Source organism: Monodon monoceros, unplaced genomic scaffold (genome assembly GCF_005190385.1).
Source record: "Monodon monoceros isolate NGI ecotype Baffin Bay Population unplaced genomic scaffold, NGI_Narwhal_1 Super_Scaffold_10, whole genome shotgun sequence".
Lineage (NCBI taxonomy): Eukaryota > Metazoa > Chordata > Mammalia > Artiodactyla > Monodontidae > Monodon > Monodon monoceros.
Window position 1 is genome coordinate 49,122,574 of NW_021703766.1, and position 12,419 is coordinate 49,134,992.

Sequence of the window (12,419 nt, forward strand, 5' to 3'; positions counted from 1 at the left end):
GGGCACGCCCACTAGCTTCCGCAGTTCCACAGCTGACACGGAGGCAGAGAAGAGACTGCACCCTTGCCCCAGACCAGCGATATTTTTAATTTTTAAAGGCAAAGCACCGCCGGCCAAGCCCCTCCCAGGCCTCCCTGAGCTCCCAGTCCCACTCCCCTTCCCCACCAAGCGCCGTCAGCTGTTCCCCTTGGTCTCGGGTTCCCCGGCTTCCTCAGCAGTGGGGCTGGGAGTCTTCACGGTGTCTTCTCCGGCAAGGGTGAGGGTCTGGGGGCTCCGCTCTTCCTTTGAAATCAATCCGCCCGCTGCAGCTTCCTGATGACAGGAAAATGGGGAGCGGTCAAAGCGCGGTCCCACCTCCAATATTTCTTCAGGCCATACCCTTTCTGCCCCCTCCCCGCCTTGGGCACTCGGCACACACACTTAACCCCAGGCCCCTGATCTTTCTGGTCCTCTGTTGCTCTGAGGTTGTCATCCCTACCTTAGGTAGGGGTCCCTCAAGACTAGAGTCCAGCAGTGCAGCTTCAGTCAGCCCCGAGTCATCATCCATGCTGATGAAGATGGCCGGGGTCTCACACTCAGGCCCCTCCTCCCGGAAATCAATGGCTTCCTCCGGCTGGGGAGGGCCTGGCCGGGCCGAGGAAGAGGACAACGACGAGGAGGACGAGGAGGGGGCTCCCACTCCCCCAGGCTTCAGCTTCTGTTCCTCCTCCAGCTGCCGCTTTAAGGCCTTCTCCTGGGCCAGCCGCAGGCCGATGAGGTCTTGAGGGGGGCGGGGGGCCGGGGGCGGTGCCAGGGCCAGGGGCTCTAAGTCATCCTGGGGGTGGGGAGGGATGCACAAAAGCTCAGGGACGGGTGAGACCTAGGACCTAGGCTGCTCTCAAGAGGTTGGTGGGAAAGAAGACAGAAACCATCCTAAGGCAGACAGCAGACTGGGTATAGGGAGTAAGGGGCAGCTGTCTCCCCACCCCCAGTTCCTTTCAGTAGAAGCCTCGGCAGAGAGATGGCTGGAGTGGGTAGGAGGGGACGGGGCCTTTCTGGCTTGGGGAAGGGGCTGCAGGCCCTCACCTCTTCCAGGGGCCCGGCAGGTGCTTCCTTAGTCTCTGGCTCTTGCTTGCCGCTGGCCTCCAGGATGGTCATGATGGAGTTGGGGATGTGTGCTTGCTAGGGGAAGAGCAGGATGGGGGCGCTACGGACAGCTCTGACCCAGAGACACCCCACCTCACCCAGATCCTTGGTGTCCTTGACCCTCCAGAGGCCCAGACCTTCATGGCGGTGCAGGGCTCCCCTCTGCCCATCCCACCCAGTCCCCCAGGGCTGGATCCATGGGGCCACCCACCCCACACCCTGGGGTACCTGGTGGGGGGTGAAGGAACGGACGTGGGCCAGCAGGGGCTCCCGGAGCTCCGGGCACTTGTCAAAGACGGCACCCAGCTGCTGGGGTGGGAGCTGCAGGATGACCTGGAAGCTCTGGGGCTTGGTGCGTTGACAGCACTTGATGAAGCCCTCCCACACCTTGGGATACTTCCACACCTGGACCAGGCAGGGAGGAAGCAGTCATCAAGGGGCCTGCAGGCAGCCAGCCACTCCAGAAACTGGGAGAAAGACCTTGCCAAGATGGCACCGCCTCATTTCTTTCACAGCAGCCTCTAGAGGGCGACATTAACCCTGCAAAACCTACGAGGCCCAGATGCGGGAACTTGTCCAGGGTCACACAGGTATGGTACCAAGGGGCAGAACCAACATCTGAACCCAGGTCTGTCTGAATCTGCACTTAACCTCTAAGCCAGATATTGCAAAGTAGCAACCTGTGGCCTAAATCCAGTCTGAAGGCTTGTGCATGGGGTTTGTTTTTTGTTTCATCATGGTATTTCTAAAAACAATTTCTAGCTTCTCCTGAAAAACGGAACCATCTTTCAGCTCTAGTATGCATCCTGGCTGGGTGCACAATGGTGGGGGGCAAGGGGCGGCCATACCTCTCCTGGGATGTGCACCCCCTGAAGCCTTCTGCTTGCTCCTACCACCCAACAGCCCTCACTCATCACATTGCCACCCTATACCTGTCTGACTCAGTGACCCCTAAAAGGTTGTATTGTCTCAGCAGAGGGCAGGGCAAAGGAGCTGGCTGTCTTGGTAGAGCTTATTCTCTGCATCACGGCTCCCTTGGGGTAGGGGCCAAGCAGGCTGGAAAAGCCTGGGGTTTTGCCTCAAGTCTGTCTGTAGTGTGTCCTGCTGCAGTCCCCTGCTTGGGAGACTGGGGTAGTCAGGGGTGGGTTACCTGTTTCATGATGAGGCGGGAAAGGATGTTCATGACGAAGCCCCCCAGGCGGGGGTACATGGTCAGGGACTGGATGACGGTCCTCATGAGCAGCATGGGCAGGGGACTCTGCTCCATCAGCTGCTGCATCACCACGGCCAGCACCTCCGACGTGTACACGTTCCGCTCCGCAAAGCACAGGTTGGTGGCTGCGAGGAGGCGGAGAGTGGGCCTGTCCCCTTTGCCCAGCTGCCCCCTGGGAAGTGGGAGCCCCACCCCTTAGAGAACCTCAGCCCCATTATGTGCCCGTGTGAGGGGAGACCCAGCCCTGACTTCCTGAAGCTCCAGGCAAGACAGACCTCCCCCACCCAGCAGAAGGTCTCCTTCTAAGGGGACACTGTGGCCTGGTCCTTGGAAAGCCTGGGAGCTGGGTCTAAGGGAAAAGACACTTCCATCTCCTAGAAGCCCCACTGGGCAGAGTGGGAAGACTTTGGCCCTCTCTGTTTGGGGACAACCCCCAGAAAGGATGAGGTGAGAAAGATATATTGCCAACCCCTGGGGACCTATTCTGGCTTGACTGGTGTGGCATAGCACCTCCACCCCTACTGGAGAGGGAAACAGCTTTAACTTCCGTTAAGTAATCCCATAGGAGACAGAAAAGATGGTCTCCACCAGCAGGCTGGTCAAGAGATTGCCTACTCTCAACCCAGTGCATAAGGGCTTGCGCTGGTGCTCAGGTGTTACCAGGTGTAGGATTACACGGAAGGCACGGTCCACAGAGTAATGAGAAAGGGGCGAGAGGAGGATGTCTGGGCATACGATGAGCTCCCCAGCTCAGCACCCAGTGCCAGGAAGGGCCCAAGGAGTGCTGGTACAACACAAGCACCCACGAAGGCAGGCAGACCAGTGAAGGCCCTGGGGTCTGTTCCCTCAGGAGTGGGTTGTGGTACCCCAAAATCAGTGGTGCTCGGATCCACTGTGTTAATGGGGAGACTCCAGGAACTGCCTCTGAACCCCTTCTTCCCCAAACACCACTTGCCATGTGAGTCTGTCAACCAGGAAGTTTTTATTGAGCTAGAAGAGACCCCCAATCCTTGAGAGGCTAATGGAGAACAGGGGTGGGTGCCTATAAAGAATGGGGGGTGGGGGGCTTCTATAAGGAAAAGGGGGAGGATGGGGGCATTACAGGTAGACAGGCAGGGAGGAGGTTGGAGGCAGGGTAGTGAGGATATCTAGGCTGAAGAAGCAGAAAGGAGAGTAGAAGGTGAACAAAGTACAAGAGGACCTGTCAGAAACTGAGGCTGTTCCTCCTCCCTTCTAGGTAGCTGCTGGCTTCTGCCTGCTCTGCCTAAAAGCCTCCAAAATCAACCCTCTTCCCTCTCCTCCGCCTCATCTCTACCCCAGCCTCCTCCTGGGCCTCCCACCCACCCTCTAATCCACCCTCCATACAGCAGCCTGAGGGGTCTTTCAAAAGCTCAACCTGGGGCTTCCCTGGTGGTGCAGTGGTTGAGAGTCCACCTGCCGATGCAGGGGACACGGGTGCGTGCCCCGGTCTGGGAGGATCCCACATGCTGCGGAGCGGCTGGGCCTGTGAGCCATGGCCGCTGAGCCTTCGCGTCCGGAGCCTGTGCTCCGCAACAGGAGAGGCCACAACAGTGAGAGGCCCGCGTACCGCAAAAAAACAAAACAAAAAACTCAACCTGACCCTGTACCTCCCACAGGCCCTTAAGTGAGCAAGTCCACACTTGAACTGTGGCCTATGAGACCCTGTGTGGGCAGGGCCTACACGGTTACAGCCTGACCTCATCTCTTGACCAAGCCCCCTCCCCCAAACCGCCAGATCCAGCCAGGGTGCGCTCTGCAGTTCCAGAACCAGGCCACGCTAGCATCTCTCTTGGCCTGATGATCTCTGGGATCATCTTCTCTCCTGTTACCTCACCCCTATTCATCCTTCTGTGGTCTCAGCTCAGGTGTCCCCTCCTCCAGGAAGCCCTCCCTAACGTCCCATACAAGGGAGAGTCAGTGGCCGCGCTGGGCCCCCTGTCCCAGTCCTGTTCCTTTTGGACTGTTACTCTGGGGATGGCCTGTGAGCCCCAGCAGGGCAAGGCCAGGACTGTCCCCATCCCTGTTGTATCCTCAGCACTGCCCAGCAAAGGACTGAGCAGAGGTGCTCAGTGAGTTTTCTTAATCACTGAACCAGTCCACTGGACAGGTCCAGTTGTAGAAAAACTCACCAGAGAAAAAGGGTGGTTTAAGGAGAGACTGAATGCCTGGAATGACTGCTTATACTGCTAGGCACTGGGGATTCCACTGGGGCCCAAAACAGGACTAGACTTTGTATCTGGACTTTGGATCTGGAGCTTACAGTCAAGTAGGGTTACTAGTGCAACTGAGAAAACCACTGGTGCCTGAGCAGAGAAGCGTGCTCTGGGAGCTGACTGGACTGCATGCTGGCGATGAACAGCCGGTAGGGTGACCAGCTGAAGGGTTGCCAAGAGCTCACCAATATAGAGGCTCCGTGTGGGCCTGGGTTTGTAGGAAGAAACACGTGGGGTTCTAAAGGCCAGGACTTGCTGACATCTCCAGGGCCTGGTCGCTGGCTTCGTGTGTGACCTGTGCTAAAGTCCTTTTTCTCCCTGGGCCTTGGTTCCCATGTATAAGATCAGGGACTAAATCTGGGTCCATGAATGGGCTTTAGTGAGGTGGCAGGGGTGGGTGGGGCCTACACGGTTACCACCTGACCGCATCTCTTGACCAGGTCCCCTCCCCCAAACCACCAGACCCAGCCAGGGTCAGCTCTGCAGTTCCAGAATCAGGCCATACTAGCATAATCCGAACCCCTCAAATTGTACATAAAAACATGTGAGGGTACCGTCCTTGGGAATGGGCTTGTAACTTTCCAGAGATCATCTAAGGGGCCAGGTCGTGTAAAAAGACTACTCCTGGAGCCTCAGCTTTGAGACACTTTTCACTTTACTGCTTCCACTAGAGGCCTTAGTTCCTTCTCAGTTGTAGCGTGTGTTTATAATTTTCATAAGCTCCTCTCTTGACCTATTTTAGAATTTGCTGAGGAAGACTAGGAAATAAGTCACTGAAGAAGCTACTTCAGGCTAGACATGAAACTAAATGGCAAGGAGGGAAAACCCCGTCCCCGCTTTTAAAGGAGACAGGAGGAAACAAAGGACAGTTGTCTTCCGAGAAGAGCAGGGGACAGTAAGGGCTTCCACCTGTGGGGGAAAGCATGGCTTCTGGACCAGAAACCTCTTTCAGGGAGGAAGTGGAGGGGAGCGCTGGGGAGAGCTGAGGGAGAGAGATTGTCCCACAGGAGGCAGCCCTGGGACCCAGGATGCCATCTGCAGGAGGAACCAGCAGGACCGGGTTTCCAACTCAGATCCACCCAACTTCAGATTCTGTTTTTTTGCACTATACCACTTAGCTTCTATGTGGCCCTGAGCACGTTACTTAACTTCTCTGGAACTTCCATTTCGTCTACAAAACGGAAGTCAGCATACTTCCCAGGTAAAGAGTGGTGTGGACTGGCAGGCAGGCCTGTAAGGTACTGAGCAAAGCCTGGCTCAGAGTAAGTGCTAGGTAAACAGTGACAACAGCTATTATGAAACTGCTAACTGTGGTGAGCCCACCAGGTTGCCACCAACTCCCCTGCCCTGGAGGCACACTCTCCAGTCTCAACTGGAGGCCAGACTAGACTCCTGGTCCAACAACTGCCCTGGTGCACTCTGTCTGCTCTGCTGGCTGTGCATCTGCCCAGCTTGGCCAAGGGCTCTGCTTACTTAGTTCCTCAGGCTGGTGCTGGGAGGGAGGGGCTCCCCACCCTTCCTGAGGACTACTCTGTGTCAGTGCACAGTGGGTGTATCAGTTCCTTAGGTGGGGGGAGGGAGAAAGGAAGGACAGAAGTGGGGAGGGAGGGAGAGGAACGAGGGTAGGTGTCCGGAACTCTGAGATGGGGCTGCAGGCAGCATAATCTCCGACTTGGCAGATTCCAGCAGGGGCACGTGGGTGACTGGGTTCTTCCCCAGGTCCGAAGTGGCCAGACCACTCAAGGGGATTTGGGGGGAACGCCTCACCTTTGATGATGGACTTCATGTCACACTTTGAGGAGTCGATGTTGTGTAATGCGATGAGAAGCTCTCCAGGGTTCAGGGGGGACAAGGCTGAGTTCCCTTCACCTGCAGCAGGTGGGAGTGGCGGGGAGGTGGAGGAGACAGTATGGAGGCCTAAGAGACAGGTCCAAGTCCCCCAAATTGGGGGGAGCGGCAAATGAAGACAGGCGCCCTCTGGGATTAGGGGTACAAAGGGCTAAAGTAGCAGGAGGAGGAGACTGAGAACGCAAAAGGAGGGGCCTGAATGCAACAGCAGCTGGAAAGCCATCCTTCACAACCGGAGGGCATCATCAGAGGCCTTCATTGTGCTCTCCTCCTCCCCAGCACTGGGCTCCTACCCTCGTTAGGGCAACATCTAGTGTGATTCAGCTGCTCTCCCCCACACTTGCCCCAGGCTGGGCACCCATGAGGGCAGAGCTAGGACGAGCTCATCCCAGGTGCCTAGCACAGCACAGATACTGAGGGGAATTCGCTGGACAGGAAAGGCTGGGACAGGCAACAGACTTGCAAACTGCTTGAACTGAATGCCACAGTGGAGGAGGCTGGGGGAGATGGCAGTCTTCTGGTGGGGTTTTGAAGGTCCCAGTCACTCTTGTGCGTATGTTTTAAATCACCAGATTACACGTGGAACAGACAGCCTCCACCCTCCTTAGCTCCAGCCACTGGGGTGAGGGGTGAGGAAACTACCCTATGCCACTTGGTAGTCTTTCTAGGTTGGAAGTTTTCTTTCTTTTTGACCAGGTCAAACAAAGATCCCTCACCCACAGCTGGAGGGGTTCATGCAAGAGCTAAGGAAGGGCAGGAGTGCAGCCCATGTTTGAGGAAGAGTAGCTGGGTCCTAGAAGGCAAGACGCTTATAGAGTCAGACCTCAATTCCACAATTTTGTCCCCATTGTGGATGAAGCCATCATCCATGTATCACAGGAGGGTGACCTGGGAGCTCTGGGATAGACGTTGAGATGTCGCCAAGTCTGGACGGTAGCCCCAGAGAGCAAGATGAGCCCCCACCCCTTCCTCTCTAAAGATGGCATCCCTCCCCCAGCATTCCGCATCTCACCTCCAGGACCCCTTCCTCCTGCCGCCTGAGGTGGGGTCTCCTGGGGGAGCTGGGGCACAGGGAGCCACGGGGGAGGGATATGAGGGCCAGGGCTGAGCTGGCTGCTGGTGGGGAGGAGAGCACATCACCTACCGTGCTGGGTGCCCAGCAGGCGGTTGAAGACCTCCTTCACCACTATGGGGTTGAGTTTGATGAGCTTTGGCAGGGCCTGGATCACTTCCTTCTACAAGGGCAAGGCAGGGGAGGCAGGTCAGACACACCCGCCCACCCCCTCCAAACAAGCCTCCCCACTGCTCACCCTGGGGAGGTGGGGGGCAAGCTCTGGCCTCACCAAGCCCCTTCAGTGCTTTCCTCCTCTCACTTCCTCTGGTCCCTCAAGGCTGAGCTTTCCCAACTCACTGGGCCTGACTCAGCCCCAGCCTCATCAACCCCCATTTGAGCCCCCTGGGCCAGCTCAGTGATTCCTCCTGCCAAGTGGAGGAGATGGAGGCTCACCCAAGGTCCCACAGCCTGTTACAAGACTGAGCATGGGCAGCGGATGCACATCCTCAAGGGGAGGTGCCTCCTACGCTAGGAAGAGTGCTGCTTCTGTGGTTACATTTAGGCCTCAGGACAATCTTGTGTGTATGGGGGGTGGGGGAGGCAAGGAGGGTGCATCACTGTAATACTCACTTGACAGAGGAAGAAACTGAGGCTCAGAGAGGGGAGCAGCTTGCAAAGTTGACACTGACCCAGACAAGCCCCAGAATGTGTTTACAAGCATCTGACATGGGCACCTGCCTACCTCCTCCCTGCCCCTGCCCTGCCACGTCCTTGTCAGTGGGGGCATCGAGGCATCCAGCTCCATACCTTTTCCAGCCCATTGAGCACAGGGATGAGGAAGCGGACGTCGGGCAGTCGCTTGTGGTAGAGATCCCGGACCCGCTTCACCAGCTCTGGGGAGGGTGGGACTGCAGGTAGAAGCAGCAGGAGGCACAGGTGTTGGGGGTGGTGGGGTGAAGGTGAGCTCCGAGGAGGAGGAGAAATGGTGGTGGGTGTGTGGGAGGGGCAGGGAGGGGCAACTCCATTTCAGAGCAGAAGTCCTTGGCTCCTTGCTTTCTCAAGTGCATTTAGCAATACACTCTTCCACATGGAGAAACTGAAGCCCAAGGATGGGGAGAGACTCACAAGAGGGCCAAGCATCTGGGGACCCAGCAGCTCTGATCCCCAGGCCCGGGGAAGGGGAAATGGGGAAGACCTGGGCAATGGAAGAAAAGGATGAAAGGTAGGGTCCCAGGGGGCACCTTTGTCCGTGAGGCTGTGCAGACAACGTGTGACCAGTGTCTCTGCCCCCTTGGGACAGTTTTCCACCAGCAGGAGCAGCTCGGGCGAGTTCATGCCCATTCCTCGGATCTAGATGTAGAGAGAGGGATGACAGGGAAGGCCCAGGGAAGGGGCTAGGTGATGTGAGGACGATGAGGGGCCCAGGGTGAGAGCTCAGGGAGGCCCAGGTGTCAGGGGCAGGGTGGATGCTGGGACTTGGGAGTAAGAAGTGGTGACAGAGAGAGTAGATCTTAAAAATTCTCATTAGAAAAAAATCGTTAATTCTGTGAGGTGATGGATGTAAATCAAACTTATTGTAATAATCATTTCCCCATATATACATATATCAAATCACTATGTTGTATACCTTAAACTAAGATAATGTTATATGTCAATTATATCTCAATAAAACAGGGGAAAAAAGTATTGGTGACAGCGTTCACAGAAGTGGGGGGAAGGGGAGGGAGGGTTGGGCAGAAGCATCTCCGTCTCTTCCACTCAATCTCACACAGACGCAGGCTTCCTGCAGCTCCTGAGCCTTCACCCATGCTGCCCTTCTAGGCAGACCGTGCCTTCTCTCTGCCATCTCTGACTTAACCTGAGCTTTAATGCCCAACATGTCCTTCAGTTCCTTGGTGAAGACTTTTCTGGCTTCTGTAGGCACCCTGCCCATCCACCTCTGTGACTGCCACGGCCCTGGCTTGGCTGCGTGCTCAGATCAGGGCTCAGACCTACTGCTGCTTCTGCAGGCTTTCCCCCAACCCACCACAAACGCCAAACACAGGGAGCAGAGGGCCAGGCTTCAAGGGTTCATGCCTTCCTCTGCCCCATAAATCTTTACAATTCCAAGTGGAACTGCCAGTCTTTGCCCTCGAAGAGCTCAGAGTCTGGTGGGCTCACCTTGAGAATGGGGAGAAGAATCTGCTTCTTCCTCACACCGAGCCTATTGCCCCCACATTACAGGTAAAGACACTGTTGAATCTGGGGGGTGGGTATGTGGGAATTAATGTACCACACTTTCTCCTTTTGTTTATGTTGGAAATTCTCAGTAATAAAATGTCAGGGACAGAAATATGAAAAAGTAGTTTCAAACCCAGCTACAAATCGGAACGGCAGACATTCTGAATTTTAGGGGCCAGTCTGTAACTGAGATGCTTCTCTTGTGGGTGACCCTGGGGTTCCAGAGAGGAGCAGGACGGACTTAGGCAATGACAACTAAAGATTTCTGTCAGCAAGGCAGGGGAAGGACAGCTCATAAATGATAACAGTGACACAGATATTTACATGCATGAGGTCACGGAATCCCTCCAACAAGCTTGGGGGACTGAATTATCTTCCCCGTTTTTACTGAAGGCTGCAAGTTTACGCAGTGAGAAAGTGAGAGGCGGAATGTGAACCTAGGTCCATCCAACTCTAGGCTCTTAACTGCAGGGTTACCCTGCTGTCTTCTCAGGAGCAGATGGAAGTGTGGACTACCCGCAAGTGACACAGCTGCTCAGCCTGGGGTGACAACCCTTAGTGCTCAGCACACACAAGGAGAATATACCAGGGGAAGGGCTGGAGTTGGGGATTGAGCCCCACCCATGGGTGGGCAGAGCCTGGTGGGCTCAGGGGCCTCACCGGCTGTTCGATGACCCTCAGCACTGTCCTCTTGATGTCAGCGATGGCCTCAGTATACACGGCTGCCAGCTCATGGATCAGCTTGTGGTTCTGAGGCAGGAGGGCCAGGTAGAGGTACAAACACTGCTTTACTGTCTCCTCAGTCCAGGGCGCTGCCACCTCTAATAGGGCAGGGGGTGAAGATCAGGGCGGCCCCACTCCCCTCCCACCCCCAGCATCTGGCTCTTCTTGGGGGACAGGCACATAAGGGAGCTGGGCCTGGGAAGCAAATTGTTTGGGCAGGAAGCCAATCATCTGGGAAATGGGGTGGAACCAGGACTGCTCCCCTTTCAGAAGTCTCTGCATTAAATTCCCATCTGGTCTCCTCTGACCACCAATCCACAAGGCGATGAGAGAGATCTTTCCAAGTTCTGACCCTGTCCCTCCCCTGCTCAGTGCTCCCACGACTGTCCTATGCCCTCAGGATAAACCCCCAGCTCCTCACCTTGCTCCACCTGCCAGGTCCTGTTCAGGGTGGCCTTGCCTCTGGGGTTGTGTGCTCTGGTTACACCCTACTTTTGACAGTCCCCCAGGGCCCCCACTTTGGAACCTTTGCACGTGCTGCTCCGATGCCTAGAACACTGCTGCCCAACTCCTCTTTCTGTACCTCCTCCTCTGGGTTTCACATAGCCAGTACCTCTCCGGGGAAGCCTTCCTGGCACCCAGGCTGCACCAGGGCTCCTGTGCTCCTCGAAGGCCCTGTGCTTCCTGCCACAGCCTGAACCTTCCAATTTAATGGTCCCTTCCCCTGGGGCCCGGGTCTCCCTGTCTGCAATTCTGGAGGACCCAGAGCTTTGCCGAGCAAATTGGCCTGTGATGATCCTGCCTGGCCTTTCCTGGAGCCCCATCAGTGTCTAGCTCTCCTTGTCCTCGGCTTTCAGCCCAGCTGTCTCCTCCTTCAGGATGCTCTCCCTGACCCCTCACGCTGGGTCAGGCGCTCCCTCTGGGCTTCCACAGACTCCTAGTTTCACCACCTGAAGCCTGCTCGTTCTGGTTATTACTGTCTGGCTGTCTTCTCTAGCAGGCTGGGCAGGGCTCAGCTTAGATCCAGCTCTGTCCCCAAGATCCAGCCCAGAGCCTGAGACACAGCGGGTGCTCAATACACCTCTGAAGAACCTGCACCAAACCTGTGTCCTTGTCGGCTCCAAAGAGCACAGATGGCGGGTTGGGGTGGACCAAGAGCTGTAGGTAGTTGAGGGCAAACTTCTCCACATACTCTCGTAGCTGTTCCTTCTCGTACATGCGCTTGATGAATAGCAAGGCCTGGGAACGCACCTGAGGAGAGAGTGGGGGAAGATGGTGGAGGGGAAGACAGTTGTTCTGAGCTTGGCAGCACCAGTGTGAAAACAAGCCGAAGTCTGAGAGAGGCCCAGCTGGGCTGACTTACCTGTGCCCAAGACTGGTCACCGGCTTGGAAGAGAGGTTTCCTGGCCCACCTCAGGGCCCTGCACCACCTCACCATCTACCTGCCCAGCCCCACCTCTTATCGTTCTTGCCTTGCTTGCTTTACTTCAACCAGAAGTTTTCCTCAGTTCCTCAAAAGTAACAGCGTTCTCCCTGGCTTTGAGACCTGGCACAAAAGGTTCCCACCGCCTGGCGTGCCTGTCACTGGCTGTATCCTATTTCACTCAGACATCCCTGCTGGGAGCCATGAGGACAGGGCCTGGTCTGGGGCAGTGATTTGTCCCCAAAAGCACCACAGGGCTGAGCCAGGGTGTGCAGTGAGGGTCTGCTGAATGAATGGACACAAGACATCAGAAAGGAGCTGGCAGGAGGCTGGAGCAGGGTGGACCAAGGGTCGTCTCAATCACACACATGCACACACGCTGTTCCCTCCGTCCAGGGCACACCCGTCTACTCATATTTCAGGTCTTGGCTCACATGACCCCTCCTCCAGAAGCCTTCCTTAGACCACCTCCCTTCCTCAGCCTCCAGGGTTCCGCCACCGCACACCCTACTCCACTCCTGGCACTGAACGCACTGTGTGGGCCACAATGGCTCCCCTCCTGGTCAGCGCTCCCTCAGG

The 12,419-nt window shown here is 56.3% G+C and overlaps 1 protein-coding gene across 3 annotated transcripts in view; it reads right to left on the bottom strand.

Annotated features, from left to right (window-relative positions):
- Positions 1–44: 44 nt before the first annotated feature.
- SYMPK (symplekin) overlaps positions 45–12,419 on the bottom strand; it is a 35,806-nt gene continuing 23,431 nt past the window's right edge. For 2 of the 3 annotated variants that reach the window (XM_029202387.1, XM_029202397.1), the window contains exons 17-27: positions 11,521–11,668; positions 10,355–10,515; positions 8,716–8,824; positions 8,282–8,382; positions 7,565–7,655; positions 6,340–6,441; positions 2,276–2,463; positions 1,354–1,530; positions 1,066–1,161; positions 479–814; positions 45–312 (exon numbers count right to left, since the gene is read on the bottom strand). In XM_029202387.1, the coding sequence (XP_029058220.1) occupies positions 175–312; positions 479–814; positions 1,066–1,161; positions 1,354–1,530; positions 2,276–2,463; positions 6,340–6,441; positions 7,565–7,655; positions 8,282–8,382; positions 8,716–8,824; positions 10,355–10,515; positions 11,521–11,668 (1,647 nt within the window). In that variant the 3' untranslated portion in view covers positions 45–174. Of the gene's footprint in view, positions 313–478; positions 815–1,065; positions 1,162–1,353; positions 1,531–2,275; positions 2,464–2,538; positions 6,442–7,564; positions 7,656–8,281; positions 8,383–8,715; positions 8,825–10,354; positions 10,516–11,520; positions 11,669–12,419 lie in introns of those variants that run through there. The other variant, XM_029202409.1, reaches the window with a different exon arrangement.